Source organism: Esox lucius, chromosome 23 (genome assembly GCF_011004845.1).
Source record: "Esox lucius isolate fEsoLuc1 chromosome 23, fEsoLuc1.pri, whole genome shotgun sequence".
Lineage (NCBI taxonomy): Eukaryota > Metazoa > Chordata > Actinopteri > Esociformes > Esocidae > Esox > Esox lucius.
Window position 1 is genome coordinate 24,657,849 of NC_047591.1, and position 22,666 is coordinate 24,680,514.

At 41.7% G+C, this 22,666-nt stretch overlaps 2 protein-coding genes across 3 annotated transcripts; one reads left to right on the top strand and one right to left on the bottom strand.

The window, feature by feature from the left end:
* Positions 1 to 1,566: 1,566 nt before the first annotated feature.
* rassf6 (Ras association domain family member 6) lies at positions 1,567 to 21,864 on the top strand. 2 transcript variants are annotated; one of them, XM_010898269.5, is made up of 11 exons: positions 1,567 to 1,977; positions 5,212 to 5,288; positions 5,635 to 5,713; positions 5,917 to 6,062; positions 7,151 to 7,245; positions 7,381 to 7,580; positions 8,869 to 8,970; positions 13,556 to 13,607; positions 13,780 to 13,898; positions 19,612 to 19,709; positions 21,626 to 21,864. In XM_010898269.5, exons 2-11 carry the CDS (start codon positions 5,218 to 5,220, stop codon positions 21,696 to 21,698), a joined length of 1,035 nt encoding a protein of 344 aa, XP_010896571.2. In that variant the 5' UTR covers positions 1,567 to 1,977; positions 5,212 to 5,217; the 3' UTR covers positions 21,699 to 21,864. The 2 variants fall into 2 exon arrangements, with proteins under 2 accessions (XP_010896571.2, XP_010896570.2); XM_010898268.5 differs by lacking the exon at positions 1,567 to 1,977 and adding an exon at positions 3,962 to 4,521.
* LOC117593796 lies at positions 10,736 to 12,197 on the bottom strand. Its single transcript, XM_034290215.1, has 2 exons — positions 11,604 to 12,197; positions 10,736 to 11,473 (listed from the first exon to the last, which is right to left on the bottom strand). The coding sequence occupies exons 1-2, from the start codon at positions 11,907 to 11,909 to the stop codon at positions 10,820 to 10,822; spliced, it is 960 nt and encodes a 319-aa protein (XP_034146106.1). The 5' UTR covers positions 11,910 to 12,197; the 3' UTR covers positions 10,736 to 10,819.
* Positions 21,865 to 22,666: the final 802 nt, after the last annotated feature.

The window sequence follows — 22,666 nt, forward strand, 5'->3', positions numbered from 1 at the left end:
AAACATAAATGTGTCTCCACAGCTTCATGTATTGTTGCAGTCTTCACTCAGCTTGAGTCTCACACTGGCTTGTCAACAGCACTGCACTGCCCTCTGGTGGCTGACAACATTACTACACCCTGCACCGTGCTCTATTCCCTGACAACATTACTAAACCATGTACTTCCCTCTGGTGGCTAACAACATTGCTACACCACTGCACTGCCCTCTGGTGGCTGACAACATTACTACACCCTGCACCGTGCTCTATTCCCTGACAACATTACTAAACCATGTACTTCCCTCTGGTGGCTAACAACATTGCTACACCACTGCACTGCCCTCTGGTGGCTGACAACATTACTACTCCCCTGCACTGCCCTCTGGTGACTGACAACATTATTACACCACTGCACTGCCCTCTGGTAGGTGATGAGGGATCTTCATTGTCCACTGAGCACAGAACAGCAGACACTGCATTAACAGAGATTTTAGCAGGAAGAGACAGCTCATTCGAAGACACCCCCAATTATTTCTGGATCAGTGTGATGCCACTCTGGTCAGATTATTGCCGCATCCCTCTAAAGGGCATTCTCCAAAGAAAGGCATCTCATTGGCTAATTGTTTCTGTTATGTTTTTCTGTTTTAATTGTTTCTGTTTATTGAAAAAAATGTCCAATCAAATGTCTTGCCAATTAGCTGACCAGTTGCCCCAGTTTGATGAAATGATAATGAGGGTAAATCTTCTTTACTGTACCCCTGCACTGCCGTCTGTTGGCTGACAACATTACTACACCCTGCACTGCCCTCTCATGGCTGACAACATTACTACACCCCGGCACTGCCCTCTATTGGCTGACATCATTACTACACCCTGCTCTGCCCTCTGTTGTCTGACAACATTGATACACCCTGCCCTCTGTTGGCTGACAAAATTACTACACCCCTACACTGCCCCTGTTGGCTGACCACATTATTACAACCTACTCCCTTTCCTTGGTGAGAAATTAGATCATCACCATTTGGACTACAGAACTTGACAGATATAAATCCTTATTTTGATTAATTATCTTTAGTAAGTAGGTCCTTTGGGTGGGAATATGGCGTGATCGGGCAACCACCTATTCCCAATATCCCAGGCCTTTCACCATTCCTGACCAGTCCCCACCCCATCTCAGCCCATCTCAGCCCTATCCCCACCCCAGACCCATCTCAGCCCATGTTGACCCTATCCTCACCCCAGACCCATCTCAGCCCCAGACCCATCTCAGCCCTATCCCCACCCCAGACCCATCTCAGCCCTATCCCCACCACAGACCCATATCAGTCCATCTCAGCTTATCCCAGTATTGTGATAGCCCTCTTGGGAAGGGGTTGTCCATGCTGACCTCATCCAGTGGTTGACAGGCTGAGTATGTTGTTGATACCTGAGGTTTAGGTGTGTTCATTCAAACTACTCTGTTGTGAGCAGCAGCACACACACACACCCTCCAGCAGGTGAGTCATATCAGGTTACAGCAGAAACCTCCCAACAATGTATCTACGTGTTCTGGAATGATTAACTGCTGTCCGTGGCTCATGCTGCTCTCTCTCTCTGTCTCCTAAAGCCTGATGTTCTGCTCTTCTACTTCACATTACTTCCCATTCAGGACTTGTGACTGCTGATCAGACAGAATCACCTATCAGTACCAGTGGAATGATTACCTAACTCGAAGCAATTCACACAGGAATCAAACTATACTGTATTTATCCACACAGGATTCAAACACTATTGGAATAAACCACACAGAAATAAAAAACAACTTGATTGAGCCTCACCGGAGTTAAACACCACTGGATTAATCCACAAAGGGAACAAATGTTTAAACCACACAGGACTCAAACGGTACTGGAATAAACCAAACAGGAATGTATAACGGCTTGAATTCAACAACCCTGGAATTCTGGATTAACTCCACATGAATCAAAAGCTACTGAATTGAATTACAAAGGAATAAGGTTAATAAGAATTGTGTTGTTGATAAACAAATAATGAATAATCTAGTCTTTAGCCTTCATGATCAAATTCTCTTAAAGGAGGTGTTGAGAGGCGGGTAACCTTGTAGAACACTGTGTTGTTATGGTGATGTGTTCATCTCACACTGGGTGTGAAGGACAGATGGGGTGGCTGACAGACAGACAGGCAGGAAGACAAACAGACAGGCAAACAGAAATGCAGGAAGACAGACAGGCAGGAAGACATAAAAAGCCAGGCAGACAGACAGGTTGGCAGGCAGACACGGACCAGCAGACAGACAGAGCATTCAGCTATGTATTGTAATGGGAACAAAGGATTAGACTGGATAAGATGTTTCATACAAACCTGGGTTCAAGTAGTATTCGAAAATGACACAGGGCAGAGCTGTGGTGTCCACCACAGTATAGGGTTAGGCTTTGGCTCGGCTCCTTGCTTTGTGGTGCATGATTGCCGGGTGGGGGGGGCATCATTGGCAGGTTTTCATTTGATTCCCTCAGGCGGGACGATGTCTCCAGTTTACTGAGGATGTTAGTGGAGGGGAGCTTGACCTCGTGGTTCCAATAACTTGCTAGTTCACTGGGCAGTATCAAACACAGAGAATGGGTTCATGTTAAACATGTTGGGCCTCAGAGAACCTGAGCCTATTGGGAGTGGCTGCGATGAGACCTGGTTGTAACTACAACTGATAACACAAAACTAAATATATATAAAAACGTTTACAAACTTTCTTGGAGTTTGACTGAGCATGCCTAGCACAAATGAACCAATGAAATACACCGATCAGCCATAACATTATGACCGCCTGCCTAATATTGTGTCAGTCCCCTATCGAGACATGGACTCCACCAGACCTCTGAAGGTGTGCTGTGGTATCTGGCACCAAGATGTTAGCAGCAGATCCTTTAAGTCCTGTAAGTTGTGAGGAGGGGCCTCCATGGATCAGACTTGTTTGTCCAGCACATCCCACATATGCTCGATTGGATTGAGATCTGGGAAATTTGGAGGCCAAGTCAACACCTTGAACTTGTTGTTCTTTTCCTCAAACTATTCCTGAACCATTTTTGCTTTGTGGCAGGGTGCATTATCCTGCTGAAAGAGACCAATGCCTTCAGGGAATACCGTTGTCATGAAAGGGTGCACATGGTCTGCCACAATGCTCAGGTAGGTGATACATGTCGAAGTAAAATGAATGTCAGGACCCAAGGTTTCCCAGCAGAACATTTCCCAAAGCATCACACTGCCTCTGCCGGCTTGCATTCTTCCCATAGTGCATCCTGGTGCCATGTGTTCTCCAGGTAAGCAACACACCCGCACCCAGCCATCCATGTGATGTAAAGGAAACCATGATTCATCAGTCCCAGCCACCTTCTTCCATTGATCCGCGGTCCAGTTCTGATGCTCACATGCCCATTGTAGGCGCTATTGGCAGTGGACAGGGGTCAGCATGGGCGCCCTGATTGGTCTGTGGCTACGCAGCCCCATACGCAACAAACTGCGATGCACTGTGTGTTCTGACACCTTTCTATCAGTACCAGCATTACGTTTTTCTTCAATTTGAGCTACAGTAGCTCGTCTGTTAGATCAGGCCAGCCTTCACTCCCCACGTGCATCAGTGAGCCTTGGTGCACATGACCCTGTCGTCGGTTCACAATCTTTCCTTCCTAGGACCACTTTTGATAGGTACTGACCACTGCAGACCGGGAACACCCCACATGGGCTGCAGTTTTGGAGATGATCTGACCCAGTCTTCTAGTCATCACAATTTAGACTTGGTCAAAATTGCTCAGATTCTTACGCTTGCCTGTTTTTCCTGCTTCTAACACATCAACGTTGAGGACAGAATGTTCACTTGTTGCCTGATATATCCCACCCACTGATAGGTGCCATGATAAGATTATCAGTGTTATTTACTTCACTTGTCAGTGGTCATAATGTTATGGCTGATGGGTGTATCAGTGTTATTCACTTCACCTGTCAGTGGTCATAATGTTATGGCTGATAAATGTATCTGTAAACATCCAATGAACCCCTATCTGCCACTCCAAGGATGCTACAGCTAGAGGCCAAAGTAGTTTATAAGAAGCCCAGGTCTGGTTCTACAATCTCCCTCAGCTCCTCTATCAAGGCAGCCTGTGGTCTCTTCAGACTGTCATAACGGTCAGAGACTACAGCTTCACTGTTGTTGACTCTGGAATGTTGACATTTGTTCCAGAGTGTTTCTCCCCATGTGTTTGCTCTGTGCTGAGTGGCTGAGAGACTTCTTTGATTCTGAGAACACACAGCCAGGATTCTAGAACTCACACACACACACACATACACGCTCAGGCATGACAGGACAGAGTTAGACAGGCCACTCCCTCTGAAGTAGCTTGCAAACTGAGACACGTGTCAGAGCTCTCAGAACAGAGAGAGGGAGAAAGAGTTTGGATGGTCGGGTCAAAACTCACTGGGGGGCTGAACACACTAGAAATAAAGACAGTATGGACTTGATAGGACTCCTTCGGATTTCCCTCCACTGAAACAAGGTGCGTCCCATTGAATAGTGCACGGCATATGGAATAGAGTCTAAGCCTCTGTCAAACAGATGGCAAAATATATTGACTAGGGAATAGGATGTAGGGAATAGGGTGTAGGGATTAGGATGTAGGGAAAAGGATGTAGTTAATAGGGTGTAGGGAATAGGGTGTAGGGAATAGGGTGTAGGGAATAGGGTGTAGGTAATAGGGGGTAACTTGGGGCAGTATGAGCACATGTGGGGGAAAACACTTCAATGTGGCACTTTCTCATTCATGCTCTAAATCACTCTTTATATTTGTCAGATTCACTTACAGCCAGTGAGCATGCTTTGATTAAAATAACACTGGATTCCCTTCAGAGAACCAGAGCAGGTTTAGACAGAGAGGAATCAGGAAACAACATGCCTAATGTCATCATATTGACATAGCCAAAGGGCATAGTATTGACAACGCAGTTTATAGGGCATGGCATTGACTACATAGCTTATATGGCATCATATTGACTACATAGCTTATTGGGTATTTACTTATTTGGCAGTAGTGATTTGGGACAAAGTATTAGCAATCAGAATTCTTGTTGAACATTACTGTGACTCAGAACTAGGAAATACAAAAAAGAAGTACACGACAAGGCAATATACATGTTATAGAGTGATGTATGACTGAAATGTTCAAGAATAACTTCATATTTCTCTGCAGGTGTTGATGGTCTTTATCAGGTGTGAATCCATGATGAATACACATGTTACTGTTGGAGAACGCAGAGTCCTGTCACGGTACATCAAATAACACTGAATCAACCTATGATAATAAGATGTGTGTCAGGATGTTGTGTGTAGAATCTGATTCCATATGAGATACTACCTGCACATAAAATAGAGCGCTGTTGAAAAGGAGGAAGGGCATGCTGCCATCAGTTTGAGTTCAAAGTCCAAAGTATCATGTTTTTTATTAAACCAGTTATATGTAGTTATATGTAGGCCGAATGCTTCAGTTTCCATTCATCCCAACTCAGTATAGAGTGTTAATTTAAAATCCAGTCTAACATGTTGGGTGTTTTTCCAGAACCTCATTCCAAAATGTTATGTGATTCTTATCATTTACATTGTTTGTTTGTTTCAGGGCTGAGTTCATATCATTGATCAACACTTACAACTGTTTTTTAAAAGACAAGGCACAACTGCAGCTGAAGGTTAATGAGGTAGATGGAAACAGATCTATTGGTCATATCTAAATACAGAGCATCGGCCGTGAACACATTTACAGCTCTGACAGCTTTACTGCTGGTCACAAACACATAGCAAACTTCAAGTTATTCTTCCAATGTTGACATTAATCCTCCACTGACTAACTGATTGTCTATCTGTCTTATTTTCTTGTCTGTTTGATTGTCTGTCACTCCAGAGAGGTGGGGAGCTGGTTTTCGAGGGCTTCCTCAATATATCCTGGGGAGTAAGGAGGCCCATAAGGCTCAAAATACAGGATGAAAAACAACTTCCTTTTACCAGCCTGATGTCACCCGACCCAATTAGTCCACATGGAGGCAAGAGGTCATAGTTCACCTTCGTCCTATATCCTGGAAAATTTATTTTATGTCATGTTTATCCTGCATACTATTTTATGTTGCCTTCATCCTTTATTCTATATCCTGCATACAGTCTTCTGTCGGTAGAGACTATCAGGATCTTAAGAAGTGTCATTTATACCAGGATATTGTATAAAAGAAAAAGGCAAGAGAAAATAGTATGTTGGATGACGTCCATCCTTAATTCAGCATACTGTCTTCTGTCACCTTTATCCATAATCCTATATCCCATACTGTCTTCTGTCACCTTTATCCATAATCCTCTATCCCATACTGTCTTCTGTCACCTTGATCCATAATCCTCTATTCCACACTGTCTTCTGTCACCTTTATCCATAATCCTCTATCCCATACTGTCTTCTGTCACCTTGATCCATAATCCTCTATTCCATACTGTCTTCTGTCACCTTTATCCATAATCCTCTATCCCATACTGTCTTCTGTTACCTTTATGCATAATCCTCTATCCCATACTGTCTTCTGTCACCTTTATCCATAATCCTATATCCCATACTGTCTTCTGTCACCTTTATCCATAATCCTATATCCCATACTGTCTTCTGTCACCTTTATCCATAATCCTATATCCCATACTGTCTTCTGTTACCTAGGCATTTATCATGCATACTGCATAACAATGTTAAAACTATAATTTTATATGATTGATGATCAGTTTTTCAATCCATATGTCTTTGAATATTTTTCAGGGCTATTACATTTTTCCCTCCACATACCTCAGTATTTTACCAAAACGGGCAGGGAATCATTTTAGTTTTATTTCTAAGGCTGATTGTTTCTTTGAAAAACAACAATTCCAGAAATTAACTGAATAATTCTAAGCAACATTCAAACTTATCGATCTTTGTCTGCCTACCTGCATGTCTACTGACTGTCTGCCTGTCTGACTGCCTGCCTGCCAGTCTGACTGCCTGTCTGCCTGTCTTACTGCCAGCCTGTCTGACTGCCTGACTGTCTGCCTCTGGCTGATTGTCTGCCTGCCTGTCTCACTGACTGTCTGCCTGTCTGACTGCCTGTATGTCCAACTGTTGGCAGGGGGATGACTCGCTGGGGGGAGTTTGAAGACCTTCATCAGATCAATGAGATAGAAGACAGCCAGGATCCTACAGACGCTAATAAACAGATAACAGGTAAAAATGTCCCTACAGGGGTTTCCCTCCAAACAGAAACGACTAATTGCGTTTTAACTTTCTCCATATTAGGAAAGTCAGGCAGGGATTCCCGTAATATGGTCATATTACTGTTTCCTCCGACTCTTTGAGCAGGTTACAGGGTTTATGAGAGCTCTACGCTACGTCCGAGCCCCACAAAGCAGAAGACTGAGGCGGAGGAAGAGCTGTCAAATCTCATCCGCTGCATGAGTGATGCCTCCCTGGTGAAGAGGAGAGTGAAAAAGAATCCCTCTCAGAGAGAGACAAACAGGCATCATCGCTTCTCTATCAACGGACACTTCTATAACTACAAGGTTATATAATATCACACACACTTCTGCAAACACAACGTTATACAATATCACACACACACTTATACAAATACAATGTTATATAACATCACACACACATTTCTACAACTACAAGGTAATATAATATCACACAGACACTTCTATAACTACAAGGTTATATAACATCACACATACACTTCTATGACTACAAGGTTATATAATATCACACACAATTATACAAATACAATGTTATATAACATCAAACAGACACTTCTATATCTACAAGGTTATACACTCACCTAAAGGATTATTAGGAACACCTGTTAAATTTCGCATTAATGCAATTATCTAATCAACCAATCACATGGCAGTTGCTTCAATGCATTTAGGGGTGTGGTCCTGGTCAAAACAATCTCCTGAACTCCAAACTGAATGTCAGAATGGGAAAGAAAGGTGATTTAAGCAATTTTGAGCGTGGCATGGTTGTTGGTGCCAGACGGGCCGGTCTGAGTATTTCACAATCTGCTCAGTTACTGGGATTTTCACGTACAACCATTTCTAGGGTTTACAAAGAATGGTGTGAAAAGGGAAAAACATGCAGTATGCAGCAGTCCTGTGGGCAAAAATGCCTTGTTGATGCTAGAGGTCAGAGGAGAATGGGCCGACTGATTCAAGCTGATAGAAGAGCAACTTTGACTGAAATAACCACTTGCTCCTTTTAGTGCCAATTGGGCATCATTTAAATGCCACGGCCTACCTGAGCATTGTTTCTGACCATATCCATCCCTTTATGACCACCATGTACCTATTCTCTGATGGCTACTTCCAGCAGGATAATGCACCATGTCACAAAGCTCGAATCATTTCAAATTGGTTTCTTGAACATGACAATGAGTTCACTGTACTGAAATGACCCCCACAGTCACCAGATCTCAACCCAATAGAGCATCTTTGGGATGTGGTGGAACAGGAGCTTCGTGCCCTGGATGTGCTTCCCAGAAATATCCATCAACTGCAAGATGCTATCCTATCAATATGGGCCAACATTTCTAAAGAATGCTTTCAGCACCTTGTTGAATCAATGCCACGTAGAATTAAGGCAGTTCTGAAGGTGAAAGGGGGTCAAACACAGTATTAGTATGGTGTTCCTAATAATCCTTTTGGTGAGTGTATATGTCCTACATCTAATCAATATTGACTAAATATTATATGATATTACAGTATATTTCTCCTTTTACCTCTCATTCTGTCTCATCTCATTCTGTCTCATCTCATTCTGTCTTCTCTCTATCTTTTCTCTCTCTCTCTCCAGACGTCAATATTCATCCCTTCCCATGGGACATCCACCACAGTTTGCATCAACAGCAGGATGACAACACATGAGGTCATTGGTCAACTGTTGCAGAAGTTCAAGGTGAGTCCTTTAAAATGGTCTGTTCTTGTCAATGTGCTGAAAACATGATACTATGTAGGTATTTGAAATACTGACAAATCATATCAATACTCCCAGAGTTAAGGAGTTTGAAAGATGTTGAATTTGATTGGACTGGCTGAACTAATAGTTGAGGCCTCATTCTGAAGGGGAAAGCTGGGTGTTTATTTTTTTCGAACTGGCCTCACTATGGGAAACAGAAATCAAAACCATGTCTATCAATTGAGAGAGCCAAGGGAGTCACAAGTTTCAGAACATTCAAGATATTTGCCTGTCTGAGAAAACATTTCTGCATTTAGCGCTTCTTTTACACAACTGAAGGTATACTTTTAAATGGCCACCACACAAATGACCGAAATGACAGGATACTGACATACTGAGATCAATAAAACTTTCTTCCTGTCTTAAATGCAACCAATTACAGCTTAGGCCAAAGAGACAAATTGTAGGCTACAATATGAGTAGATAAATATAGTCCACAAACCTTCTAGTGGCGCTGATTCATTCAAACTTTTTTCCCCTCAGCAATTGTATTGGAAACATTATGAAAGTTTGCTGTCTGCTCTTTACTGACAACAGCAACATCAACAATCAGCTGTTTGATATATATCACGTGTGTTGACCAATTACAGGTGAGATGAAAAACCCTCCACTGCAGTAAAAAATAAAATAAGTAATTGAGGATTTTAAGAAGTTTCTAAAATGTCTATTTTAGGACGTTAATGGCCTGTGTGGCAGGATATGTGGCTTATTGTAGCTTCAGGTTCCTGTCCAGATTTATTTTCAGTTTTATTTTGGTGGCTGAATGGGAAGGCTGCGTTCTAGTCTGCTACACTCCATCTGAGTCTGGGAGAACAACCAGTTTTGACTGATGAGAGGAATTTTCTTTTGAAGACAGATTTTTTATACAGATTAACATGGTTTAGTTGAATGTTGTGAACAGTCCTGCTAATGACAAAACTTTCAGGAGCATCAGGAGCACCTCAACCAAAATGGAGATAAAATATATAGGTAGTGGAGAAAAACATATTATTGTTTATCAAGAGTCACCTACAGTATTTGACAACACAGTGGGCTTAATAATTTAATACCACTATATGTTACCTGTGGGCTTAATGATTTAATACCACTATGTGTTACCTGAAGGCTTAATGATTTAATACCACTATGAGTTACCTGTGTGCTTATTGATTTACAGTTTTTTTCAATCGCTAACAAGCGCTTGCCCATACTTCAGATAATTTTTCTAAACTCTTAACACAGACTCACACCTACAAAACACAATTGGCCAAATTGTTCATTTTCTTCTCAAAAACACATTTTGTTAAATATATACTAACTCTTAATTTCAAAACAGAACATATTTTTCTCTACACCCACTAACTTTACCAAAACACTGGAAATCTGACTCAAAATGAAATAATTCTGTCAAAGAGTAACATTTGTTTTCACTTCACAAGGTACATGCAGTCAAACGAAGTACACCAGGTTTCAAAATTCTGGCTATTGTTAAAATTATAAAAACTGCATAGATTTTTATGTTTCAGGTAACATGCAATCCACCGTTTACACTAAATTTATTGGTTTGGAACTGTATGTGCACATGTACAGTAATGTTCACATTCAAACGCATTCCAGTAAAAAGCAAATCAGTTATTTCTTACAGTAACTGTTTACCAAAGAAGGTACAGTAGAACAGACAAGGTTTATTTTATTTTCAAGGTTTATTTACAAAATATCCATGAAACACAAGAGCATTCTGACCAAAAAAAAACAGCAAAAAGCCCAAATAAAAAGGGGGGGAACTAAAAATGGCACAAAATTTATGTATCTAATCCCTGAGATCTTCAGGGTTAGGCCACATGTTTTCGTCAACATCACATCTGATATCATCTAAGGCGATGCACCTGGGATAAAACCGCTTGGTATGTCGGATCCACCCTTGGCAATCTTGAACTGTGATATCCCTGCATCCAGCATCCATGGCTTCAAGTAGGGACATCTGGTCATGTGGCTGATGGTCATAAACCTTCCACCTCCATGCAGAAAAGAACTCCTCTATGGGGTTGAGGAAAGGTGAATAGGGTGGAAGGAAGAGACTCACCAGTACTGGGTGGACTTCAAACCATGCTGTTATTGCTTGTGAATGATGGAAAGCAACATTGTCCCAGGTAATTACAAAGGTCCTCATGTTTTCACCCTCCTGACCCTGCTCTGGTACCAGGCGCTGGTGGAGATCATTAAGAAACGCAAGGAGGCGCTCAGTATTATAAGGTCCAACCTGGCATCTGTGAAGGAGTAATCCTATATTTGCCATTGCTGCACACATAGTAATGTTTGCCCCTCTCTGTCCTGGCACATCAACTATGGCCCTTTTTCCAATTATATTTCGTCCACGTCGACGCCTTTTGGACAGATTGAATCCTGCCTCATCGATGTAAATGAATTCATGAGGGGCCTGGTTGGCTTCCAATTCCATAACTCTCTGAAACAAAGTTTAAGTCATGTCATTACTGTGTCTACCATACTGTACTGTAACCTATTACTGTGTAGGTAACCTACTTGCAAAGTGCAAAGGTTATATAACTGGACATTGAATTGAATATACACTATACCTGGACATATTGTCGTCGTAGCTCCTTGACTCTCTCACTGTTCCTTTCAAAGGGAACAGTGTAGAGCTGCTTCATCCGCACTCGGTGTTTGGACAATGTCCGCGTAATGGTTGTGAGGCTGATGCTTTCTATATTGGCAAATATCTCATGGTCCTCCACATTATTTGCAACAACCATTTCTACAATGGCAAGCTCTTGATCATTATTGAGGAGCTTTCCTCTTCCCCCAGAGGGTGGAAGATGTTGCATTCTGTAGAGAAAAATAAAAATATCAACATATGCATTACTGTATGACCTTATTGACATGTCAAATGAGAATAGAAACAAACCATGTAAAATGCAATACTTACCTGTTGGTTTGTTGAAAGATGCGAATAATGGAGGCAACCGTTGACCGACTCAAATTGGGTTGGACTCTTTCACCAGCCTCTCTTAGTGAGAGACCGTGGTTGATTACATGGTCAATGATAGTGGCACGAATTTCATCACTGACTACTGTTCTTGCAGCCCTTGGAATGCCACCACCACGCATTCTTACACCTCTACCTTGCCCTCTCCTTGGGCCTGCACCTGCACCTCTCACTGCTCCTCTCACTGCTCCTCTCACTGCGCCTCTTACTGCTCCTCTCACTGCACCTCCACCTCTCACTGCACCTCTTACTGCTCCTCTCACTGCACCTCCACCTCTCACTGCACCTCTTACTGCTCCTCTCACTGCACCTCTTACTGCTCCTCTCACTGCACCTCTTACTGCTCCTCTCACTGCACCTCTTACTGCACCTCCACCTCTCACTGCACCTCCTTCTGCATCTCTCACTGGACCTGGTCTTCTCCCTGGGCCCCTTGCTCTTCCTCTTCCTCGTCCAGACATTACAATGTTTGTCTTTTTCTGTTACTGTTTCCAAAAACATCACTCCTTAAAGTCCTCCTTTTATAGTAATAGAAAAAATAAGCCCCTGCCACTGAGTCTAAGCCAGACTGGAATCAGCTGTGGTTGGCCCAATTCACCAAACATAAATCAGCTGTGTCAATTATTCAATTGTTTGTTTATTATCAGCTGAGATATATTTTTGATATATTTTGTTTTTGAACTGATATCATTTCAGAAGCAGAGGTTTTTATACTGTATTTAAGGTTTGGAATATTGTTTTTGCTATTGTGGGATGTTGTGTGTTAACATTTGTAAATACTACAAAAACAATCCATAATTTTGTTGGGAGGTATAGCTTGTCTGTTAAGAAAATGTAAGCATTGTGGAAATGTGTTCACTGACTGCATATTGTGTGAAAACGACATTAAATGTGTGAATGGTATGGCCACAAAAGACCGATGCTGTGCTAATTGTGTTTAGAGTTTTGAAAATGTGACTACTGTTTGGACAAACGCTTGTTAGCGACTGAAAAAAACTGTAATACCACTATGTGTTACCTGGGGGATTAATGATTTAATACCACTATGTGTTTTACTGGGGGATTAATGATTTAATACCACTATGTGTTACCTGGGGGATTAATGATTTAATACCACTATGTGTTACCTGGGGGCTTAATGATTTAATACCACTATATGTTACCTGTGGGCTTAATGATTTAATACCACTATGTGTTACCTGTGGGCTTAATAATTTAATACCACTATATGTTACCTGTGGGCTTAATAATTTAATACCACTATATGTTACCTGTGGGCTTAATGATTTAATACCACTATTTGTTACCTGGGGGATTAATGATTTAATACCACTATGTGTTACCTGTGGGCTTAATGATTTAATACCACTATATGTTACCTGTGGGCTTAATAATTTAATACCACTATATGTTACCTGTGGGCTTAATAATTTAATACCACTATGTGTTACCTGTGGGCTTAATGATTTAATACCACTATATGTTACCCGGGGGCTTAATGATTTAATACCACTATATGACTTATGACTGAATGTGTTTCAGATAGAGAACGATCCAAATGAATTTGCCCTCTACTGTGTTCATCAAAGTGGAGGTAAGTTTTTAGTTCTCATAAAACAACTGATACCATCCATTTGTGGAGGGTTGTATAGGGTTAAGGTTCAGGATTCAGTGTTTTCTCCAGGATAGCTGTTATTCCAGGATGAGAGTTCTCCTATGTGGTTAGAGCTCTCAAGGGATCTCTTTGTTATTTGTGTTTGTTCCAGAGAAGAAGAAGCTGTCTGCCTTTGACATGCCACTGTGGGAAAGGGTTCTTCAGGGCCCAGCGGAGAACATTATGAAGATGTTCCTCATGGACAGAGACGAAGAGGAAGTCAGCAACGATGTGAGTTTCTTTCAGCAATTTCTGATAGCTGGAATTGTCAGGTATCATCTTCATCTGCACCACTACCAGGAAGACATTAGACAGGGACAGCTACAAGTCTTCCAAGCCTGGTACTCCTGAGGTGTGGACCAAGACATCATGTCCTCCTAAGTTTAAATGGAGCAGGATACAAAGAAAATTTAGAGAGCACATTCCTTAGATTAACAAGGAACTAGAATGGAGAAGGAGAACTGACCCTACTCCCCCCTAGCACAATAATATAGAAGCGTAAAACCTTGGGGCTGAGACAGGGGGGTCCAGTAACACTGTGGCCCTATCTGGGGGAGGCCTCGGACAGGGCTCAACAGGCAGGAAGTCAATCAACCCACATTGCCCAGTATAGGCCACTCTCATTGCAAAAGGACAGCAATGGAGAACAACAGTAAGCCAGTGACTCTGCGCCTGAATGGCATTAAAGAGAGGGCATCCCAGTGGCGATGAGAGCCTGCCTGGCAAGACAGCAAGGGTGGACAGTATCAAGCCTTTGTGGTCACCTTCAAGCCCCTGGGACAGACTACACTTAATCATAGACCATGCTGTAGAGATGAGTCTTTAGTAGACACTTGAAAGTTTGCACTGAGTTTGCATTTCTAACCTTAATTGGCAGATCATTCCACAGTAGTGGAGCTCTGTGAGAGAAGGCCCTGCCTCCGGCTGTTTGTTTAGAAATTCTAGGTACAATTAAAAGACCTGCAGGTATGTAGGTATGTATGGCTGAATCATTTCAGCGAGGTAAGTAGGAGCAAGTCCATGTATTGATTTATAGGTTAACAATAAAACCTTAAAATCAGCCCTAGCCTTAACAGGCAGCCAGTGTGAAGAGGCTAGTACTGGAGTAATGTGTTCAAATGTTTTCATTCTAGTTAGGATTCTAGCAGCCGCTGTTTAGCCCTAATTGAAGTTTATTTATAGAGAAAACCATTGCAGTAATCTAATCTTGAAGTAACAAATGCATGGATTAGTTTCTCTGTTTTTGAAAAAAAGGTTTCAGATTTTTGCAATTTTCCGAAGATGGGAAAAGCAGCTCTTGAAATATATAGCTCTGTAAAAATTAAAAAATGTAGAGACTCCAAAATTATCAGTTTCTCTGGTTTTACTATTCATAGGTATGTGTTTGAGTAAAACAAACAGTTTTGTTTTATTCTACTGACAACATTACTCCCAAATTCCAAATCAAAATATTGTCATTTAGAGTATTTATTTATAGAAAATAACAAATTCCCCCAAAAAATATGTATTGTTTTCAGACCTCAAATAATGCAAAGAAAACAAATTCCTATAAATCTTTCAACAACAAAATATTTATGTTTTAACTTAGGAAGAGTTCAGAAATCAATATTTGGTGGAATAACCCAGATTTTTTATCACAGCTTTCATGTGTCTTGGCATTCTCTCCACCAGTCTGTCACATTACCATTGGGTGATGTTATGCCACTCCTGGCACAAAAATTAAAGTAGCTCGGCTTTGTTTGATGGCTTGTGACCATCCATCTTCCTCTTGATTAAATTCCAGAGGTTTTCAATGTGGTTCAGGTCTGGAGATTGGGCTGGCCATGACAGGGTCTTGATCTGGTGGTCCTCCACTCACACCTTGATTGACCTGGCTGTGTGGCATGGAGCATTGTCCTTCTGGAAAAACCAATTCTCAGAGTTTGGGAACATTGTCAGAGCAGAAGGAAGCAGGTGTCCTTCCAAGATAACCTTGTACTTGGCTTGATTCATGCGTCCTTCACAATGACAAATCTGCCCGATTCTAGCCTTGCTGAAGCATCACCAGATCATCACCGATCCTCCACCAAATTTCCCAGTGGGTACGAGACACTGTGGCTTGTAGGCCTCTCCGTCTGACCATTAGATGACCAGGTGTTGGGCAAAGCTGAATTTTGACTCGTCAGAGAAGATGACCTTACTCAATTCCTCCACGGTCCAATCCTTAAGATCTTTTGCAGACTTCAGCCTGGCTCTTCTTTGCTTTTCATTGATGAAAGGAATTTTTCTATCTTTGCACGACTCCTGCCCTGCTCATAGAGGCCTGTTTCAAACCGTCCTCATCGTGCACTTCACCCCAGCTGCTGTTTGCCATTCTTTTTGTAGGTCACTTGATGTCATCCTACGGTTGTTGAGTGACATTCGTATGAGTTGACGGTCAGTGGACAGTCATCTCGGTCAGTGGACAGTAGTTTTCACCCTCTGCCAGTCTGTAGCTTTGTTGTCCTCAATGTCTGTTGCTTGACCGTGTTCTTATGAACCGCTGTCTTTGAAAATTTCAGGATGGAAGCAACCTGACACTCACTGTATCCCTCTGCCAGTAAAGCCAGAATTGAACCCTTCTTTCATCACTCAATGCTTTTCTTTTCAACTTTTTTGTCATGCTGAATTATTTTTTTTTTAATTCAAATTACCTTTGAGGTACTACTTGCACTGTTTTTGCCATCCAGCTGGTCTTATTGCAAGAGGATATTGATGACCACAGCAGTGGTTTTTATACTTTTCCTTGTTAAATTAGATTTGGTTCAGATAATCACCTAATCAGTACCTCATTAAGTAAAATGAGGTGTGCCTGTGTTGGAATTTAACAGACAGTGGAATGGAATGGCTGCCATACATGTAGAGATGCTTATTTAAGAAAAATTAGGAGTGGTCTCTTAAGTTTTTCCAGAGATGCATTTTCTATGATAATCAAAGGAGAAGTCAGGGTCTAGGGAAACACCGAGGTTTGGCATACGACCATACAAATGCCGAGGTTCACTTTGAGATGAGACAATAAATATCTTTGTTTCTTGGGACCTAAAACAAAAGTTTCCATTTTTTTCTGAGTTTAAAAGCAAAACGTTTTCCGTCATCCTAATATCTGAAAAACATGCTTCCAAAGTAGCTAATTTTGAGGCTTCTCCATGTTTCATCGAAATATACAGCGGTATGCCATCACCATAACAGTGGAAATTGGCTGCATATTTTGTGGACATGCCATCCACACATGCATACTGATATTTTTCAGATAAATAAGATTTAAACCAGGCTAGAACATGTCCACGTAGCCCAATATGGGTTTACAATCTTTTCAAGAGGAGCGTATGATCAATAGTGTCAAAGGCAGCAATAAGATCAAGAAGCAACAGGACAGGTGCAGAACCTTTGTCTGAGGCCATTAGAAGGTCATTTGTTACCTTCACGAGAGGATGGGGTCTGAAACTGGACTGGATAATTTCATGTTATTTGTCTTCAGGAAGGCCTTCAGTTGTTGGGAAACACATTTTTGATACAAACGGGAGGTTCGATATTGGCTTATGGTTGTTTACAGTTTTTTACAATCGCTATGACAGTTTTTTCAATACATTTAACAAGTTTCCTAAACTCTTAACGCACCAACACACCTAAAACACACAATTGGCAAAACGTTTAATTTCATGCTCAAAATCACACATTGTAAACTAAACTCCAAAACTAATTTACAAAATACAATAATACACTAACACAATACACCATGTCTAACAAAACACTGCAAACATGTTTCAAAATCAAATAATTATTCAAAACACTAACACATGTTCTCTTCCAACAGGAACATTTAGTCAATCATAACACAATGACAAAAAAAAACATCAGCTGAAATTACAGAAACTGCATTATTTTATGTATCAGGTCTGCCCTTATACAATAGACAGTATATTGTATTGATCATAGATTGTGTTTTGCACTGCAGTTTCTTTTGATGCCTCTCTACATTTTTGTTTTGTTGGGTTTAGTAAATGCATGCATTTTGTTTCTTTTGCTGCAGAAATTCAATACAAAAAATGAATGACCATCTTAGAGTAGCTTTATAGAATGTACAGTTTATGAAAAAAAAAAGACAGAGACAGAATTGCTGCAGTAAAGACTTTATTTGTAAAAGGACATTGCTGCAAGATATACAAACAGAAAAAGCACTGGAAAAATAATAACAAAAACAAAGTAATCTTCTAATCTGCCCGGTCTTCTGCATTTGGCCACATGTTCTCATCCTCTACCTTGCCCCACTCCTCTCCCTTGTCCTTGCCCCACTCCTCTCCCTTGTCCTTGTCCCACTCCTCTCCCTTGTCCTTGTCCTTGTCCTACTCCTCTCCCTTGTCCTTGTCCTTGTCCCACTCATCTCCCTTGTCCTTGTCCTTGTCCCACTCCTCTCCCTTGTCCTTGTCCTTGTCCCACTCATCTCCCTTGTCCTTGTCCTTGTCCCACTCCTCTCCCTTGTCCTTGCCCCACTCCTCTCCCTTGTCCTTGCCCCACTCCTCTCCCTTGTCCTTGCCCCACTCCTCTCCCTTGTCCTTGTCCTTGTCCCACTCCTCTCCCTTGTCCTTGTCCCACTCCTCTCCCTTGTCCTTGTCCTTGTCCCACTCATCTCCCTTGTCCTTGTCCTTGTCCTTGTCCCACTCCTCTCCCTTGTCCTTGTCCTTGTCCCACTCCTCTCCCTTGTCCTTGTCCTTGTCCCACTCCTCTCCCTTGTCCTGGTACTCGTCTTCCTCTCCGTCGTGCAGGGATTTTTTTCTTTCTTTCTTTCTTTCTTTCTTTCTTTGTGTTGCTCCATATTGTTCCTTTTCCACACAATATCAGCCCAAAGAGTTCTCTTTTAGAACATATGATCATGCGATTGAAAGAACCTCAACACCTGAGTGTGCTTCCTAGATGGGAATCAGCTGTGATTTATATATTTGCAGAACTTCAATAAGTTTTTTCTCATTAGCAATGGAATAAGATACAGGGAATATATTTGTGTTTCAATTCACAATATACACAGCTGTTTACCTTGACTTTAGCCTGTAAGGTTAGGTTTAGAACATGGTGTTATCTGTTCTGGCATACAGTGTGAAAGCATTTGTAAATTTGACTGTAAAATTACATTGTTTTGGTCTTGGTTGAGCTTGTGTGTAAAAGAAGTTCAAGCATTTTAAATTTGTGTTAACTGTATGCATTTTGTGTCAAAGCAACAAGAAATGTGTTAAATGTATAGCCTACAAAGATGGATGTTGTGCTAGCCGTGTTAAGAGTTTAGGAAACTTGTTAAATGTATTGAAAAAACTGTCATAGCGATTGTAAAAAACTGTAATATACCCAGATCTAGATTAGATTTTTTCAGAAAATATTTTATTTCTGGTACTTTTGGTGAGTTTGGTATGCATCTGGAGGATAGGGAGCAATTAATTATGTTCAACATCACCTGACCTATAGCAGGAAGTAGCATCTTAAGTAGTTTTGTTGGAATCGTGTCTAGTTGCCAACTGGTGTGTTTAGAACTCATTACTAATTTAGTGAACGTGTCGATCGATACAGGATAAAAATAATTATACCAGGTCAGGGAAGTTTTACACATTCTCAGGACAACTGAGTTTTTGAGGAATATACCTATTTAAGGAGTCTGTTTTTTAATAAGGGATTTGTTTTTTAATGGTGATGATATTTTCATCACAGATGTTCAGGTATTCATTGCTGCTGAAGTGAAGACCCACGTCACTTGTTGAGCATTGCTTATTTTTTTACTTTGCAACTGTATCAAAAATAAAATTTGGATTGTTTTTGTTTACCTCAATCAGGTTGGAGAAATAGGCTGATCGAGCTAATGATTTCTCCAGACCACCTTTTCTCTGGCCTGATTATGTGGGAATGAACTCTAACCCCAACTCTCACCACCCCTCCAATGTAGGTGGCTCAGTACCTCAACCTTGAGCTGCCCATCCTGGAGAGAGTTCTAGTACAACTGGAGGAAGAGGAGAGAAGGGAGGTGCAGAGGATCACCACTAAGTAAGAGGAGTCCTTACTGTTACTGTACTAAAGATCTCTTTGGTGACACTATTGACCCTGTTCCTGTATACTAAAGATATTTCTGGTGATACTATTGACCCTTTAGTTGAAGCCCCTAAATCATTGTGTCTAATAAGCTAACATACAGTGGGGAGAACAAGTATTTTGCAGGTTTCCCCACTTAGAAAGCATGTCTGTCATTTTTATCACTGGTACTCTGTTTGTCGGAATCTGTGTTTAACGGAATCTAAAAGAAAAATCCAGAAAATCACATTGTATGATTTTTAAGTAATTAATTTGCATTTTATTGCATGACATAAGTATTTGATATAAAGCAGAGCTTAATATTGGGTACAGAAACCTTTGTTTGCAATTACAGAGATCATACGTATCTCTTAGTTCTTGACCAGGATGGCACACACTGCAGCAGGGATTTTGGCCCACTCCTCCTTACAGACCTTCTCCAGATCCTTCAGGTTTCGGGGCTGTCGCTGGGCAATATGGACTTTCAGCTCCCTCCAAAGATTTTCTATTGGGTTCAGGTCTGGAGACTGGCTAGGCCACTCCAGGACCTTGAGATGGTTCTTACGGAGCTACTCCTTAGTTGCCCTGGCTGTGTGTTTCGGGTCATTGTCATGCTGGAAGACCCTGCCATGACCCATCTTCAATGCTCTTACTGAGGGAAGGAGGTTGTTGGCCAAGATCTTGCGATACATGGCCCCATCCATCCTTCCCTCAATGCGGTGCAGTCGTCCTGTCCCCTTTGCAGAAAAGCATCCCCAAAGGATGATGTTTCCACCTCCATGCTTCACGGTGGCGATGGTGTTCTTGGGGTTGTACTCATCCTTCTTCTTCCTCCAAACACGGTGAGTGGAGTTTAGACAAAAAGCTCTATTTTTGTCTCATCAGACCACATGACCTTCTCCCATTCCTTCTCTGGATCATCCAGATGGTCATTGGCAAACTTCAGACAGGCCTGGACATGAGCTGGCTTGAGCAGGGGGACCTTGCGTGTGCTGCAGGATTTTAATCCATGACGTGTTACTAATGGTTTTCTTTGAGACTGTGGTCCCAGCTCTCTTCAGGTCATTGACCAGGTCATGCCGTGTAGTTCTGGGCTGATCCCTCACCTTCCTCATGATCATTGATGCCCCACCTGGTGAGATCTTGCAGGGAGCCTCAGACCGAGGGAGATTGACCGTCATCTTGGACTTCTTACATTTTCTAATAATTGTGCCAACAGTTGTTGCCTTCTCACTAAGCTGCTTGCCTATTGTCCTGTAGTCCATCCCACCCTTGTGCAGGTCTTCAATTTTATCCCTGATGTCCTTACACAGCTCTCTGGTCTTGGCCATTGTGGAGAGGTTGGAGTCTGTTTGATTGAGTGTGTGGACAGGTGTCTTTTATACAGGTAACAAGTTCAAACAGGTGAAGTTAATACAGGTAATGAGTGGAGAACAGGAGGGCTTCTTAAAGAAAAACAAACAGGTCTGTGAGAGCCAGAATTCTTACTGGTTGGTAGGTGATCAAATACTTATGTCATGCAATAAAATGCAAATTAATTATTTAAAAATCATACAATGTGATTGTCTGGATTCCGTCTCTCACAGTTGAAGTGTACCTATGATATAAATTACAGACCTCTACATGCTTTGTAAGTGGGAAAACCTGCAAAATCGGCAGTGTATCAAATACTTGTTCTCCCCACTGTATGACCATACACTGGATGGACTATTAAACTATTTGATTAAGATGTATTATACTTTAGAAAGATTTATATGAAAATAAATTACACTGACATTTCTATTAATTAGTCAAATGTATTGTTAGACTTAGTTTGGTGATCTAACGTGGAGACTTGGATGCTGGATCCCTCTGTATTCAAAATGGTTGTGTGCTGTTCTTACATCCTATAGGTATCATCAGCAACAGAAGGTCTTGTCACAAGTCCTCAGCTCTAAAACCACCAAGACAGAAACAGAGGTGTGAGGAGCAACCCCTGTTCCAAATGGTTTCTTAGTCCTGAGGAGTCAGCTCAAAGAAAGCATTAAACAGAGAAAAGTCTCAGTGTTTACCTTGTTGTTTCCCAATCCTGGTCCTGGGGACATGTCTTAGCACTCACACACCTGTTTTAAATGTTGCCCTGCCACTCACACACCTGTTTTAAATGTTGCCCTACCACTCACACACCTGTTTTAAATGGTGCCCTGCCACTCACACACCTGTTTTAAATGGTGCCCTGCCACTCACACACCTGTTTTAAATGGTGCCCTGCCACTCACACACCTGTTTTAAATGTTGCCCTGCCACTCACACACCTGTTTTAAATGTTGCCCTGCCACTCACACACCTGTTTTAAATGTTGCCCTACCACTCACACACCTGTTTTAAATGGTGCCCTACCACTCACACACCTGTTTTAAATGGTGCCCTGCCACTCACACACCTGTTTTAAATGTTGCCCTGCCACTCACACACCTGTTTTAAATGGTGCCCTGCCACTCACACACCTGTTTTAAATGTTGCCCTGCCACTCACACACCTGTTTTAAATGTTGCCCTGCCACTCACACACCTGTTTTAAATGGTGCCCTGCCACTCACACACCTGTTTTAAATGTTGCCCTGCCACTCACACACCTGTTTTAAATGTTGCCCTGCCACTCACACACCTGTTTTAAATGGTGCCCTGCCACTTACATACATGATTGACATAATCAACCTATCATCAGGTCTTTCATTTGTATCAGGTGTGTGAGTGCTAGGGCAAAAACAAAGACGTGCACCCCTTTGGGTCCCCAGGACCAGGATTGGGAAACATTGCTTTTCCTGATGCCAACTTACACAACAACACGAGATTATGCATGATGCTGAGTGATGAACTGAGACTACAGGAACAAAATAGGACAATTTTAATTTGTATATATTTGTTTATGAACTTGAGGCATCTATAAAAAGA

Excerpts from the sequence above, each read along its gene's own strand:
- rassf6 (XM_010898269.5), top strand. The coding sequence starts at position 5,218 with ATGGTCTTTATCAGGTGTGAATCCATGATGAATACACATGTTACTGTT. Across the intron at positions 8,971-13,555 it reads AACTGTTGCAGAAGTTCAAG|ATAGAGAACGATCCAAATGA; the intron begins GTGAGTCCTTTA and ends AATGTGTTTCAG. Across the intron at positions 13,899-19,611 it reads AAGAGGAAGTCAGCAACGAT|GTGGCTCAGTACCTCAACCT; the intron begins GTGAGTTTCTTT and ends CCTCCAATGTAG.
- LOC117593796 (XM_034290215.1), bottom strand. The coding sequence starts at position 11,909 with ATGTCAATAAGGTCATACAGTAATGCATATGTTGATATTTTTATTTTT. Across the intron at positions 11,474-11,603 it reads TACGACGACAATATGTCCAG|AGAGTTATGGAATTGGAAGC; the intron begins GTATAGTGTATA and ends ACTTTGTTTCAG.